At 34.2% G+C, this 16,921-nt stretch overlaps 1 protein-coding gene and 1 long non-coding RNA gene across 6 annotated transcripts in view; one reads left to right on the top strand and one right to left on the bottom strand.

The window, feature by feature from the left end:
- LOC145939787 (uncharacterized) overlaps nucleotides 1–16,921 on the top strand; it is a 268,796-nt gene that overhangs the window by 191,841 nt on the left and 60,034 nt on the right. The window lies entirely within an intron of this gene.
- LOC145939773 (WD repeat-containing protein 47) overlaps nucleotides 4,389–16,921 on the bottom strand; it is a 69,910-nt gene continuing 57,377 nt past the window's right edge. For 3 of the 4 annotated variants that reach the window (XM_083044359.1, XM_083044361.1, XM_083044362.1), the window contains exons 7-11: nucleotides 13,510–13,709; nucleotides 8,477–8,646; nucleotides 7,814–8,121; nucleotides 7,072–7,312; nucleotides 4,389–6,929 (exon numbers count right to left, since the gene is read on the bottom strand). In XM_083044359.1, the coding sequence (XP_082900485.1) occupies nucleotides 6,784–6,929; nucleotides 7,072–7,312; nucleotides 7,814–8,121; nucleotides 8,477–8,646; nucleotides 13,510–13,709 (1,065 nt within the window). In that variant the 3' untranslated portion in view covers nucleotides 4,389–6,783. The remainder of the gene's footprint in view (nucleotides 6,930–7,071; nucleotides 7,313–7,813; nucleotides 8,122–8,476; nucleotides 8,647–13,509; nucleotides 13,710–16,921) is intronic. The other variant, XM_083044360.1, reaches the window with a different exon arrangement.

Below are 16,921 nucleotides of genomic sequence, written 5' to 3'. Positions count from 1 at the left end.
TCCTCTCTTGCCATATCCCAAGCCGGGGACGACGACGGTTGTGTCGGCGAGGGGGAGGACGGAATCGTCTTAAGCGCCAAATTGCACGTATGCTAAGTGGCCGCGATTCAAATTATTATTATCATCTCCCGGCCAGGGGAATCGCCCTTCCGAGAATGATTACACGCGGCGGTCAGAGATGTTTCGCTTTTGGGGGCCCTACGACGAGAGCCGCCCTTCCTTTCCTCATTTGAATGCGATTTGGACTGCCAGGGGTGCGCAGTCGTACCTCTCGCGCGATGTCTCTCTTCGAATATAACGAAATCTTGCTAATAGATACAAGTAAAAGCTCTGGGTAGAGATATATATATAATACTAATAGCAGGATTAAACAATGAGAGAAGGAATATCTTAGATACTTGATCACACTGATAAAATAAAAACTATAAGAATTACTATTAAGGCTCTTCCGTAATAAATACAAATATAAGTGATAGGGCCTTAAGAGCCGAACGCGGATGTTGATGCGTATTCCAACGAAATTTAATTTTTTCGCTGGAATTAAATTAATTGTGCATAGGGCACGAATTTTATTACTTGGTATACTGCCAAGTCTTGTATGGAATAATCTCATAATTGAGATTTTTATTCTATACATCCCCTCTAACCCCCCTAAACCCCCCTAAAGAAATAAATGCCATACAAGACTTGGCAGTATACCAAGTAGTAAAATTCGTGCCCTATGCACAATTAATTTAATTCCAGCGAAAAAATTAAATTTCGTTGGAATACGCATCAACATCCGCGTTCGGCTCTTAAGGCCCTATCAAATAAAAACTATTCAGTCTATTTCAATTTAATGATGTCAACTTTAATCATCAATGATTTGTCATAAAAATCAATAGAGAAATAGAATAGCTTATGTATAAGGTAGTTTAAGGACGTTTTGACATTTAAAAGAATCCGACATTTTTATAATTTAGCAACATCGTGAAAACAGAAATCTCGAAAAGATAATAATTATACAGCGTTTATATTATAATAATGTAAATGGACAGCAATAAATGTTGTACAATGAGAAAATGTCACAAGTGATTCTGGTCATTTCTGGTCTGCGTGATAAATTTAGAATTCGTTGTATATAGAAAAAAATAAACCTTACTTATTTATGTATATATTTATTTCATTTCGCGAGGAAAGTTATAATTTAAAAAAACATTATTTCAGCATCGTGCAAAATGTCAGAATTTTTCTCATGTCTAGATCTTTCTTGATGTATAATAAAAAATTTTATTTTTATAAGTGTTATATTTGTTTTTTGAGTATTTATGTTTCCACTTTTTTCATCTATTAAAAAATAAAGATTAAAATATGTATTTTAATTTGTCTCACAAGCATTAAAATATTAATTAATTATTATTCCATGTTAGTCCCTAAATTACTTTATGTAAATTTAATAAGTTAATTTTTCTTGTACATTTTATTTTATTACAATTAATTGCAGAAAGATGAATTATTTTAATTGCTTTTAGATGCTTCATATTCAATTCTTGTGCTATTTTTTTTTTTAAATAAAGTTCTCACAATAATATAAGAAATAATTAAATAATATAATATCAAATATTATAACACAATTATTGAAAAATCAAGATAATGTCGAAAAGACTGTGAGGTGAAGAAGTATATGAGAACCTCTGTGGAAATGATAGAGTATACAAAGCAATTCGTGCGCTCGAGCTCTCGATTGGAGGTGATTCTCGTAATACGTTATTAATTTGAATGCTTCGTGCATGATGAATTATTTAACGGCACGATTAGCCTAATGCATCATCGCGCGTCCCTTTTCCTAAGTTCCTTGTTTCTTGCTCGTAAGCGCGAAATCACTTGTTCGTGATGCCGGCGACCACAAATCTCTATACCTAGCTCTAAGAGGCTAATTCTTTTAATCGAGCGATTTAGATGGATAATGAAAAGAAAATATTCTTCAGGAGTATTCTCGGAAAAATATTTGCTTCATTATTTTTATCACGTATTCCAACATGATGATCGTGTCGCTTTTTCTGCGTAAAAAATTATAATTCAACGCAAAGTGCTTTATTATTTTTTCTTTATATTCTATACTTAAATCGCGCTGAATTAATTTTATTTTTTTAATGTTTGACAAGTACCAAGTAGAATATAAAATTATTTTTAATTTTTACTATGCACAATCTAATCTTAAAAATTATCTTTTATATATATAATACATACATACACAATATTTAAATTCCAAAGACATAGAGCAATAAAAAATGTCAAAGATGTCTTGCATGGTATATATTAGAATTTTCACTTTCTTTTCAACATTAGCAAACATTACCATATATAAGTTAATAGTTATCTGGAATTCTAAAAATGCGAATTGCTAAAGATCATCAAATAAACCGCAATAAGAACGTAAAATTAGCGAGGAGGCGTTGCACCTTGGAGGGCATTCCTGAAGACTGGGCAACGTATAGCGTCCGATTTCGTAGATAGGTAAGGTCAATAGAAACTACATTTATCCCCAGGGACTCGGGCAATGTGTCTATACTCGAGTCTCCGGCACCATCATCGCGCACCGACAGGTAATTAGAGCTCATCGTTTGGCCCGCGGTGAGGATTTCGAAAAATCCCGAAACGCAAACCAACCGAATTCGTCGAATCGACAGATGGGCCCTCGACAGACGCGCAGGAATTCCGTGGGTGGGTCCTCGCCCCGGGGATGCTTCTCGGGACACCGAGAGTTAAGGTCTGGAGATCAAGGAGTAATCGCCGCGACGGTTGTCTTTCATTCCTCTTCTCTTCTTGCTGACTTTAACGTAGCTCGTTAGTTAATAAACGAGACATTTATTTTTAAGAGAGGAGGTGCGCAGTTTAACGAAAAATATTATAATTATTTTTATTATGTAATTTTTTGCTTCGTATCTTCCACAATTTAATTTTTTGGAATTTATTTTCTTTTGTGTCTGTGGCTGCACATAATAATGTTGTAAATAATGTTATAATACTTTACACACTCGATTAATATTTTTTGGCAGAAATCAGCTGATAACTGTCAAAAATATTAATCGAATTAAAAGAACTAAAACATATTATTATTTTAAAATTTAAATAGCAAATTAACACTTCAATCAGCTGATTTCTGTCAAAAATATTAATAGAGCGTTAATTTGTTAATTAAATTTTAACATAATAATATGTTATAAAATGTAAAATATATATAGTAATATGTTGTAAATAATATATTATAATGCCTTATTCGCGATTAATATTTTCTGACAGAAATCAGCTGATAACTGTCAAAAATATGAATCAAGTTTAAGAAATTATAACATATTATTTAAAACATATTATTTTAATTATTATTATTTATAACATTTTTATTTTAAAATATAATTAACAAATTAACACCTTGTTAATATTTTTTTACAGAAATCAGCTGATTAAAGCGTTCATGTGCTAATTAAATTTTAAAATAAAAATATGTTATAAAAATTAAATACTTTACACACTCGATTAATATTTTTTGACAGAAATCAGCTGATAACTGTCAAAAATATATTAATCGAATTAAAAGAACTATAACATTATTTAAAACATCTTACTATTTTAATTTTTAAAACATATTATTATTTTAAAATTTAATTAGCACATGAACGCTTTAATCAGCTGATTTCTGTCAAAAAATATTAGTCAAGTTTAAACAAACTTTATATAAAAATATCATTCTTTTTTATATAAAGTCCGAGGAATAGCGCGCGCGTAGTGCGAGCTTGTGTTGTTTTAGTGATAAAAATATCGTATTTTATAATTTTTTTTCTGATGCGATTGCATCATTACTTTTTTTTAGAGCAAACTCATTTGTTCAATTCCGCGAAAACCGTCCGATATAAAATGTTGACCTGTTTTAATATAGTCGTGCTCTAAACGTGATATATTACAGGAGCAATTTTTCCATAATAATCGATAAAAACAAGCGTCTCTACCCCTAAGCGTCGAAAAATTGCCGATGTTCTCCATTAAATGATTCTCATTAAAGCTTTCGAGACTGGTCACGGTTTCACTCGCGATATACTTCTATTTCACGGAAACTGGGCCCGTAGAGCGCCGAATTCGGCGCCATAGGTAATACATGCGGGTGGATGATTGCATGATTACAGTTATTATGGGAAATTTATAAAAAGTCGATCGAGCTCTGTATATTGTACACGCCTTGGTATATATACGGATCCGCACGCCGACGTAATTTCTCTCTTACGGGGGCCTAATCGAGCCGATTACCGGAACTTTGGAAAAAAACTGGCCCGAATAAAATTAGCAGCGGACCTTCTGATGGAACTTTGATGGGTTCTTGAGGCATAGGTAAGTTTACCATTAATACAACCGGGTTAATAACGTAAATTTTATTGTTTAAATTAAACGTGACATATTATAATCGTATCTACAAGAAAAGTACAAAGTTATAAGTTATATACTATACGTATATAGTGCGTTATGCGGTAATACTTGAGTACGAGATAGTGAGAGACTTTTTTTTATTTTAGACGTTTACGAACTTGTTTGAATACATTGTGAGACGAGATGGGGGGGAGGGAAAAGATTACCGTTGTAGGATGCGGAATGCGGGGGTGGAGGAAAAAAAAATTCACAAAAAATACAAAAATAAATGTGTAAATCGCCGAAAGCAGCCACGACAGGAAGGCACGATAAATTGCTACATGGAAGCAGATGCTTGCGTTGAATTACAAATAATTGCTTTCGTTCTATTCCGTTTGCTCGCCACCGTTATTCTCTGATCTCTTCTGTCAATCATCGTAAAATACACGCGAAGCGGGAAAACAAATCTATTAAATAGATTGACTGAATGAATGACGAAATACGCAGAATTGCTGTAAAAATTGTAAATATATTCACGAATGCACAAATATTGACCGATTTCTCGATTATTTATAGTAATTATCTAAACATCTATTTCAAATTTCTGCAAGAATAATAAATTTTAAAAATTTGCGACAATATTTAACAAATTTAGACACAATGAAACATTCGTGACAATTAATTTTATAAAAGATTTAGGAGAGAATTCATTGAATAACTAATTAATTTTAATTGCAATATCTCACTCACTCACGTGATTCTGCGAATGATTGAACGCGAAAAATCATGAAATTCATTTGGCGAGCGATTAACTCTAACTTGCTTATCATTCACCCGTTTTTCCTTTATCTTTTGCTTTTAATATATCTTATAAATCACTTTTCCATTCTCTTCGAATACATACGCAATCTTAAGATATGATTTGTCCGTACGCCGAAAAAACATACGCTAATAGGACAAAATGAAACTCGCTCTTAAGAGCGTCGATGTTAAAGTAGGGATAAAAACAAGCAATGATATGATTGCGTGCATCGACAGATTAATGATAAAATCGAAGGATTAGCGAGTTCAATTGCCAACTATATATATTTACAGAAAACCTTCGTCCCATCAAATTGCTACAATCTGTAAGAAAAAAATTGCTATCAACAGCTCGAAACGTGACATTTCTTCCTCTCTCTGTTTTAGTTTCGCTGCTACTACGAGCTTTGACGTTTGCGACAAGCAACTTAAATCTCTAATTGTTAGTCCTTACGACTTTATATTACTAACGAATACTATCTTCCTTCGATTTGTGTAAACGTACTCATGTGTCGCGACAAATTGTTTGACGCTCCGAATAAACTCTCTCGTTTTATATTAATTATCTTAATCCGTAAAAAATAGCGATTATTATGAGCGTACGTATATAATTTCTTCGCGAAAATGCGGATATATATAAGTATAATATATATATATGTATATATATCTATGTATACTAGAACGCGTGTGTATATTTGGCTTGTGAGTCGATAACATGGAGATGGAAGTAGGAGCATCTATGAGTTAAATGTATGCGCACGCAAATTCTTTAGTAAAATAAGAATAAAATAACAAATAGGACAATCTATCAAATCTCTCTATTTAAAATTTAAACATTACGAAAGATGCAGATAACGTGATACTGAGCAAAAGAGAGCATTCAATTAGAAATTAGTACGTCCTTTTGTATAGGAGCGCGAATATCGTGTTATGGAAATTTTTTAAACTTACCTTAACGTGTATTTACAATACAGGCATCTCTGATAATTATAACAAAATTATATTTAAAAAGAAGGGAAAGGATATATCGCATCGCGCGGTTTTGATAAGTACGCGTGCGTTATTTGTGGAAAGAACATCTGTTAAAATCTGAAAACCTATCTCGATATTAAAATGTAAAAAGAAGATATTCGAAACAATGTCGAAACAATTATTCAATCGCAGTCTTGTGATTTCCGGTATCAAATTTGTAGCTATAAAAACAATTCTATGCTTTTACAATAACGTGTTTAATTAACGTGTTTTTTATCCTCTTTTTAAGCCGAGTCTTTAAATCATTAGGTTTAAACCGTTTAAATGCTTAACTTTCGCAATACCTCCCTGCGAGTTAATGACGCTGTCATATTAAAGAAGTTTTAATTGTGGTCATAGTTTAAGTAAGCGCTGATACATAGATACGTTAGAACGTTGATATCGCTCAAAATTGTTCATTTTGTTTGCGGTCATAATGTCAGTCGCAGAATTTGAAAATATGAATCTTTTACGCGATCGATTCGATATATGTGTAAATCAACATATCTAGACAACGTAGTTGAAGGTGAATGAAAATATTCTTTTAAAAAACGGATAAATAAATAGCAATGTGCGCGTTACCATGCTGGATCTTTAAACAGGCGGCAAGGCCCAGAGAGTTGCAGTTTTATCAGCGGAAGTGCTGAGGAACGAAAATTCCGTCGGATGCCAACGTCCTGAAATGACTTTGTCCTGATGTTGGGCAACCACAACGCTAGGTAGAGGCATCGTAAGATCACCTGCAACATAGTTTAGTGCATTTCATTATACTTATGTTACTCTATCGTCATGATTCTTACATTATGTTACTGCTGGATTTCATTTCAGCGTTACGAAAAACGTTTCAAAGAGAGACTAAGAGAGACTCATTGAGAGACCCACCTTGCAAATCTGTGAGCACCAGTTTGTTGTCGTAGCCCGCCGTTAATAAGTAATACGCCGATGGTGAGAATCGTATGCTCCTGATGTCCGCCGCGTGAGGTTTGAAACACTGCACCGTCCTGCCGCCGCGAATGTCGAAGAGAATGCAACTGCTGTCCTCGTGGCCGGACACCAAAAGCCGACCAGATGGATCCACGCATAGTGCGGCTACGGGGCTGCCGACCTGCAATGGAATCAGATGCTGATCAAACAAACAATACTGCTTCCACTCTTCAGTACCGTTAAAATGTCCGATAAACATTCGATTTAAAAGAGGTGACCAATGTTCTGTGATCGGGACAGATGATAGTGCGATTTAAAACTGTAAATCGAATATTTATCGGACTTAGAACTCAATACGAAACTAGTACAGAACAAAAAATAGATGTTGGCGCTACCCATGCCAGATTTTAAATGATAGGGCAATTTTTTTCTAATCCTATTCATTCTAATTTTCATTTGGATGGTCGTGTAAAGGTTTTTTTCGATACGATTGATACATGTAGATAGACAAGTACGAAAATAAAATAAACTATATTTCAATTAATATTTTTAATATAAATAATCAATTTCGAAAATTTTACTCTTCTCTTTTCAAGCTTTCTTTTTAAAAAATATGATGTTTATTCCGTTCTCCGCTATCTACAGTTCGTAACAATCGATAAAAAATTAAACGGGAATGTCAACAGGGAAGCCAACTCACCCGACTGCCAGGTACCGTCGCAGGTGTGACCATGTTGACGCAGCCTCTCGTTCTCAAGTCCCAGAATCTGACTGTTTTATCCTGCGATCCGCTGACGAACATCGCTCCACCCCAGTTGTAAAGTGTTAACACATGGCCACTGTGACCGCTTAAGGCTTGGAAAGGTGTACCAGTCGTGCAATCGGTAACGTAAATCTTACAATCGCCAGCACCACCGCTGATCAGAAGACTCGACTTGTTCGACGTATCCTCGAGGAAGCACAGATCACGCACTGTACCATCGTGCATAGTCAATTCGACTTCTTGTCCTGGAAATTAAATGTGCAAAATTTATTTTTTTTATTTTTATTTTTATATTTATTTGCGATATAACAGGGATATCAATTTTCAATAAATTATTTGGATTCGCTCGAGAATAATATAAAATATTGCAGTAAAAGTAAACTCCAGCAACAATTTTTATATTTTCAATAAATCTAAAGAATGAATTCGTTTCAAGATTCAAGAAAATAATACAAAAAATAATGATTAATATATATGTATCAATATATGTATATAGAATTTGAAATAAAAATGAATTGAAGCTATAAATTGTGAGGCTCATTATAAGATTTTTAAAACATATGAATATATCAAAATCACATCTAATTTCTGCGATTATACCTTCAAGGTTCGAAGTGTCGGCGTTGAAACGCATCAATTTCACGGTCTTGTCGTTACTTCCGGTTGCCATCAGTCGACCATCCGGTGTCCACGCAAGGCAATATATGGAACCCTTGTGATGCTTCGTTCTCTTGAAGAGAACAGTGGGTTGATACGTCTGATGATCCTCCCTTGAAAGCATACGCGATACCATTACTATTAATGTCATTATCATTAGCACCTGGAATGATAAGTAGTACGCATAGTTTCGCTGATTCGCAATGATATATAAATCATTCGTTTGAAAAGGAGATTCTATTCCGCCCGAGTCATCAATCTATCCGATAGAGAAGGAAGAATGCTCGAGTTCTCGCATAGGCATCACTTTCATCGAGCTGTTTTTTTTCTTCCCAGCCCTCATCAGCCGCGTCATCTCTAATTGAAGTCGATATCGCGCTATATTGTCGGTCGTGGAAATGAGGGAGAGATTCGACAATTTTAGAGAGAGACGAGAGACGCATTATCGCTTTCACAACACCGGTTTTTACGCAGATTTTAATTAAGCACAGCTTTTTCCCAGCTCTTTGCGTTAGACTGATGCATGTGAGATCGTGGTATTTTACCTCCCTCCGCGTCTACCGATCAAAAGAAAGAGAAAGAGACGTTCCCTAAAATCCCCCCCGTTGTTGTTAATTATATTATTTGCCCTTTTGAATATATTCGGCTCGAATATGATGTGCGAAATTAACGTCACTCCTGTTTACCGCAATTTCCAGGGAGCGCCGAAGGGGAACGACTTTCGAAAGTGACGATACAATTATTCGTAAAGGCAGTTTCTCCCCGGACAATAACAACATAGTTGAAGATACTCGTATTAAGTGATAAGAGTAATGGAAGTAAATTATAGCATACAATATTCGAGGAACACGTAATGATATTGGAAATTTTCTCCTGATATTTATAAGCAAACTTATAAAAATAAGACTAGAATGTATATATGTATGTACTTAAGATCACAGAAATCTGACAATTTTTTAAAATCATAATTTTAATTGATTAAAATAATTATTTTATATAAATTAATTTTAGTATTAATTGAATAGGAAAATTCAAAATATCAGATTTGCATTAAATTTTATTTGTCGAATAAATTCCTTGTCGCTATTTTATTTTTGAGACATTCTGTATCTCGTTTAATTAAAATCAAGGAAGATGACTGTCGGATTTCAAACGATGCCATAAGCTACTGTATATCGCTACGTAGAAATCTTATGCCAGAGCACTTGTCTATAACATTCGAGACAGCTACGTAATTCTTCATATTTTGAAAGTTGACGTGAAAGTTGTGTGTGTGTGCGAAAAAAATTAATATGTCAATATAAGATATAGAAAATTTTCGTGCTTACGTTTCAAGTGACAGATGTAGAGATGCACTCTCGCTTATCCATCAAATGATGTGTCACGTGCTCGTCATGTACGCCTAATTTAACGATGGCACTAACGACTATCATTATTAGTTTTTATATCTTTTAACGCATTTCTGTTTCTCCATAACTCATAAGCTAGAGTGTTTTAATGAGCGATCCATGTATCCGTTCTACTTTATACCATAGTTAAACAAATATCTTTTCTCTCTAGTGTCAATAGTATACTATTGACATATATACTGCCAACAAGATATTGCTTTGATGTAGACATAATGAAATCGTAGATTTTTATCAGCTCTCACAATGACGTAAATATCATTAATTTCGCGGTAATTTTTCATCAAACAATAGAATTCTAATTTAGAGATGGAACAATCATAGAATAACCTAATAATCGAATTCTCATAAATAACGCGTCGCTTAAATTAGTGTTGATTTTTATTTCTTTTGCATGAGAGTGTCATGATACGAGAAACGATTTTCTTCGGAGTCTAATAATTTTACTTAATTGTGTTGCCACTCGTAATTGCAACAGTATGAATTTTACAAGCTGTTCACACCTTATAGTTACGATCTAAAATAAACTCACGCGAAAATACTCGAAAAATGATCCTTGTGTTCGGTGATTGTTCATATACCTATAGTATCAAATAGTAATTTAGAAAGTATGCAATAGTTACGCAAGACGTGCGTAACGAGTGCGTCGCATGCTTTATACTTTCCGCTAATTCGAATATAAATTCTCGAGTTCTCGAACTTTCTCGACGCCGATGACGAGAGTAGTTTCGCGCGAATAAAGCAACATCGCGAACGTGGCACTTTTAGGTTCCTTTGTTACAAACGGACGAATAGAAATTGCTGGGCGCGCATTATTGACTTTGGACACAAATTACAGCTCATTGAATTTACCGGAACACTGTAATGTACCGTCAAACCGAGCAATCCGAGTGAATTCTAAACATAATTCTGTGAGTGAAAGGGGACTGTTTATTATCCCCTTGTAAGGCAAAGTTGACACAATATATCTCGAATTAAAATAAAATATTATCTTCAAAAAATGAAAGTACAGTTCTCCATTTCACGTTATTCATATGAATAAAACTTTTGCCTTTTCTTTATTCGTAGAATTGTTACTCTGTTACTTATTCACACTTTCGATTACTTTATATTCTTCGGTTATTATTGCTGTAAACCGTAAAGTAGTTAATTGCTCTTCATATTTCACGAATCTCCATCATCTGTGATTCATATGTCACTCGACCGTGCAATAAGAATTTCGTTTAATCTTTACAGAATTTTTTTAGATTGTATTCTGAAAGAAGAATAAAAAAAAATCCAATTTTTTAAATAAAAACCCTATATAAAAATTATAAAGATTCGCTCTAGAAATGCGACATACAAAATAAAATATTGTAAATCGCGAACAATGTAAACGGGAATATAATGCAGCGAGGAAACATCGCTATAATGGAAAAAATGGTACTTAAAGTAAGCCCCACGTTTACGCTATACACGTATAGGAATGCTCCGTTTGGCATAAAGGTCTCTGCCGCTCATTAGGCCGGCATGTTCGCGTAAAATTAGTTTAGCAGACGCAAATTTATACATGATCCGCAACAAATTTGATGACAAAGCTTTTTTGTCAAGCGTGACAACCAAGTCTTGTCAATTACAAAGTCGATTCACATAATGAAGATTATTTTCATCGTTTTCTTAAGTAGCGTTAGTTTATATGTATTTTCTTTCAAACTTCTTAAATAACTTCAAATTTTTTAAAAAATCTGCAATTAATAAGATTTCGTTTCTCACTAATCATTAATTATTTTTACAAAAAACTAAAACACCGTTGATAATATTTCCTGATCCGTTTGATAATATTTATTATATGTAAATATCTGAAGCTATAAATTTGAAAAAAATATTTCTTTATTGAAATATTGAAATATAGAGATCAAGCTGTTCTCCATTAATGCAAATTCGAAAGCCATTCGGTAAGTCTCAAAAAAAAAAAATTTATCTTTAACACGTGTATTATTATATCTAAACATGTTATTACGTACATAGACTTTATTAAAACTGTAATATTCGTCTGAAATTATATAGCTCGCATCAAGAAAGCAACGTAGAAGAACGCATTGGATTATTCACAATCTCTGTTCTAATTACTCCGAGCAGCGAAGTTGCGTTGATATCATCGCACCTAGATAATAGATAAGCCCGAGCTCATTGAATAGCGTGACGCGTTCCGCTGTAAGAGCCGTGATTTCTCTCGTGTTTCGTACATAATCTTTTTCGTAGACGCGCCTAGATAAAGGATCCAAAATATGATCACGACGGAATAAATACCGGATCTATCTAAGCCAGATTTATCGTTGCCTCGACCGCAAACTCTGCTCGCAAAACGCGAAATTATTTTGTCACCGATAAATTTCTCCTCTATTTTCAATAACGATCGCGAATCGGCCTTCGGTCGAATCATTATTATAATTTATGGTTATTTTCGTCTCGGCCACCATTAAATGTATCACGACTCTCTCCCGCTTTTTGCGGAAGCGCGTGAATATAAATTCATTCGATTTCTCTCCCGCGTCTCGATGACGGAAACCGTAAGATTTTTTTCTATCACCGCTGAATTTTTCAATACCGAATTTAATCGAAACGCGACTCATTTATTATCTTTGCGTAAGACAGCGGTAACGATACAGTGATACCGTATAATGAAATTTGTTAAGAAACGCGAAGTAGATATTATTAGACATGATATCTCGAAATATCTTCCATGCAATATCGAAATATTGCACGTTCATGGATGAAAGAAAAAAGATTATCGCGTTATTTCCGCAATTCACAATCATAATTTACCAATTTTTTGAACGCTCGGTTACGAAAGCAGGTTCCACTTATTATCGGATATTTCCGCAGTCGAGTATAAAGTGCATTTTGTAGAAAGTTCAATATTGATATTACAAATTTATTATTGATATATATTTAAATAGTGAAATCGCTTTATTTAACTCTGAAATATTTAATTAGTAAGAGTTCGTTGAAAGTATAAAATTTTTAGGTAAGATCACACAGACAAAAGTAATAACAGGAAACAACGCGAAACTATGGCATATCACAAGTAATATTAATGTATAATTAAAATTATTTCGTGGATTTTAAATAATAATTCTAAAAATAGAATTAAGGAAAAATTGTCTCCAAAAAAGTTTGTAAATGAAAGATGAGTCATGTTCAGGATACTTTTATACATTTAGAAAAAAGATATCAAGAAACTATGATGTAATATTTTGTACTCTAGCTGGTAGCTAATAAAATATTTCTACAGAGATTTTTGGGGGGAAATTGTCAGATTGTGCATCACAGTTTTGATAATATTGTTCCAAATCTCTTTTTAAAGTAAATTATTTTTTCTAAAAATAAAGGAAAATTTGAGAAATCAATTATACAAACAAATGCACAAATTGTGAGCTTTTGATAAAGCATTTAAATTTTAAGAAAATAAATGTATATCGATTTAAAAAAGATTCTTATATCGTAATTTTAATATCTTTGTTCTATTTATAGAAATTCTTGGAATTTCACGCGATTGCGGATATATTGTATAAATAATGTAATTCTCACCTGACATCGTGCAGCTTCGGGTAAGCACATATCCGTAGTGTCTTCGAATTCGATCCCACGGCGTAGAGTTTTCCGTGAGGGTGGAATTCGGCACATCGCACCGCCTGCACGTCCTCCAGAGCAGTGACGGGAACGAATCGCGGTCTGCCTCCGCCGTTGCTGCTTCCGTTGCTGGTGTCGAGTTCCGGTCTCGGCTCCTGCTGCAGAAACGGTAATACGCGCGATTGTTACTCGATCTGGCATTAATACGCAATTATCATCGCGCGAGCGAGCACGCGCAACTAATAATACGCTCGCCGTTATAGAAAAAACGCATGCGGAAAAGGCGCGGTGTGCTGTGCTTTAACGAGATATCTAATGAATGCCTGTACACAGCAACTGCTTACTCTACAATATATTCGCGGAAAGGACAAGTATCGCGCTGCAAGTTCCGGATGCGCTTCTGCTGCATCCGGCTGCGATAAATATGAAAATATTCCGTCGCGGTGAAATGAATGTAATATTCAAACAATATCACTGCGTTTGATGCTCACACGTTCATTAAATTATACTTCCCATTCAATTGAAAGTGATAAAATAATATACAGCGGAATACAATATGATCGTATGTATTAATTGCAAAGAGAGAGTAACCTTAAGATTCCTAAAATGTTCAGATAATCAGTGTAAAGAATAGTATATATGATACAGTACGGCCAAACGCAAATAAAAATGTAGACAAATATCGAAGACCAGAATTAATAAAAATTGTTTAACGGATCGGATTTTAAGAGAATATTCTCATATTTTTTTCGAAAAATCATTTATTCATTACATTCGCTTTAATAGTTTTGTAATAGGCAATCGTGTTTTTATTTCATCATTCTTTTTGCCGCTGATAATTTTTCTCTTAAATTAATTAATATGCTTCAAATGGAGATATTCATGTTTTATGTATCAAGAAATTTCACTTTCTCGCTTCTCTTCAAGATGAGAAGATGAGCTCTTCATCTTGTTGCGAGACAGTTTATTACTCCCAAAGTTGTCAAACCAGCTCGCGCAGCGAATCGAACCAAAAAAATGCGAAAAACTCATAAATGTTAGAAAGTTAAACTCTAAGTGGATTTCTAACCGGATTTTGCATAGTAGTTTGTCAATTTAAATATGCACGAAATAATCATCAAGCTTGTAAATCGAAACAATAATAATTTTATCTTCTTCAAATTTTCTTCGTTTATTATAAAATAAAGATAAATCGATCTTTATTAGAAAAAAATAGAGACGTAAAGATAAAACTAAATCCACACACCGATAATTTCAGATGCGGCCATTTTTCACGCGTAATAAAAACGATAATAATTCTGCTCTCCAACATCAAACAAGTCACGAGGCAACAGTTAGGAATCACCTGGACGCACCGTATGTCGACGGGAAAAACCTAGCCAACACTTCTTGCTGCATTTGTGTGTGAGCGCATTTTTGTTTTTTTGTTTTTTTGTTTTTTTTCTCTCTGACACTGCAGGTCCGGAATCGTTTCGCGATTTGCGTTTGCGCAACGGCGCGCTTCGCCACGCTTTTACTTTCGAGCCGAGATCGGCGGCGACCGTTTATCTAGATGGATAAATTAGCAAAGCAAATGCCACTCTATCCGTTGTTCTTGTTCCTCTTCTTGGCAAACAAGAACGTGCAACACGAACGGAATTATGAGCGCACGCGTGCGTTTTTCTTCACGCGCCGACGTATATCTAACGGTGTTCGCTTCTTGCCAATTGGTGATGGACTTACGCACACGCAATTAGATCTCGGATCCATCGTGTACGACTCACGCGTCTCAGATTCTCAAGGAGATAAAAAAATCTAAAGAAGCTACGAGAAGAATCGACGAGAGGTTGAGTTTAATTGTTCATACAATTAAATGAGAATATTTTAATCAGAATAATTATTTCCATAATTATTTTGCTGATATTTGTAAATATAAATACTACGCAAGGAATGTTAATGTAACTGAAAAAGTAAAGAGAAAATAATGAGATTGAGAGATTGCGTCGAGAAAAGCATTCGAAATATCCTGTTTCACAATTCCACTTTCAGTATGAATCAGTATACCGCGTAAAATAAAATCGATATGATTCATTGATTTCTTTCGATAAGAATTTTTTTGCCTCATTCTCGGTGAGTCAGTCATCGGAACAATAGCCGAACGGAATTGAAAGATGAATTCGAACTGGATTTTTAATTATAATCTCGCTCTCTTGCTAACTAATTTCCTTTCACCTCAAGTTGTTCTAATCATTCTACGCTGTTTGTTAAGAAGCAATTTATTCCTATGACCAATCGTTGTACTTTCTCTGGAGCATCGGACTTTAATCCACCCTCGGTCCTATATTTATTGGCATTATTATTGTAACACGAAAAGTGAAACGGCGAATATATAATACATGATCGCTTTTTTACGAGCGGAGGATGCGATTTACGAGTGAGAATCGGGCCATGAAGAAGAATCGATTGTAGAGATCCGCGAGAGAGAGAATACCGATTTCGCGGAAATTCTCGCATTCTTCCGGACGATTTAACGAACCGGAAACGATTCTCGATTGCGAATGTGTTTGCCGGGAAAAGCGGATGAAATATCGGGCGAGATATACAGCCGAAGCCTAGTTTTGCAATCGGTCAATCAACCCGTCGGCCATCGTTATGGACGTTCGATCTTAATAGGTCCGCAATCTTGCGAAAGCGTCTGCTAGCGGTGAAGTATTATATGTATGTATACAGAATCATCATATCACACGGACAGATACTTTGAGGTCCCGTACAAAAGCAGAACGAGGATTATGCAAATCTAGTTTTGTCTCATTATTTTGCATTCGATTAATTGACCACTTGTATGTTAATAATATTATTGATAAATGAAACTTTTGTCTAATAAAGCAACAATAATAACAAAATAATATTTTAAAAAATATACATTAATATATATTAATATCTATCTATTTAAATTTATTATTAAATAAATATTTAATATAAATAAATATTTTATATATTAAATAATTTTATTAATTATTTATATATAAAATTATATTAATAATATATTATATAGAGTGTATTATACATATTGAAATATCTGAAATAAAATATAATTTATTTACTAAAATTATGTAGGATCTCTCACATAAAGATCTGCGTAAGTATATAATAATGTGAAAGCAGAGATTATAACCAAGACATCGAGATGCATCTAGGTCATTAACAATATCCGCGACCCTAATTCTTCTATAAACGGTCATCTCCTTCCAGAAGGAAAGGGTGGATCGCGAAGGATCCGCCGGATGCCTCGAAGGCCTTCGAATACACGTCTTCGATCAAAGATTAGCGGGATGGAGTCCAACGACGCGTGACAACGGTGAAAAACAACAAATAAAGAGACCCTGACCCG

The sequence above is a fragment of the Prenolepis imparis genome, unplaced genomic scaffold (assembly GCF_030444845.1).
Source record: "Prenolepis imparis isolate NDT839.2.m4 unplaced genomic scaffold, iyPreImpa1.0 SCAF_8, whole genome shotgun sequence".
NCBI lineage: Eukaryota > Metazoa > Arthropoda > Insecta > Hymenoptera > Formicidae > Prenolepis > Prenolepis imparis.
Note: the sequence above shows the minus strand (reverse complement) of the source record. Positions and strands in the feature narration are given on the sequence as shown.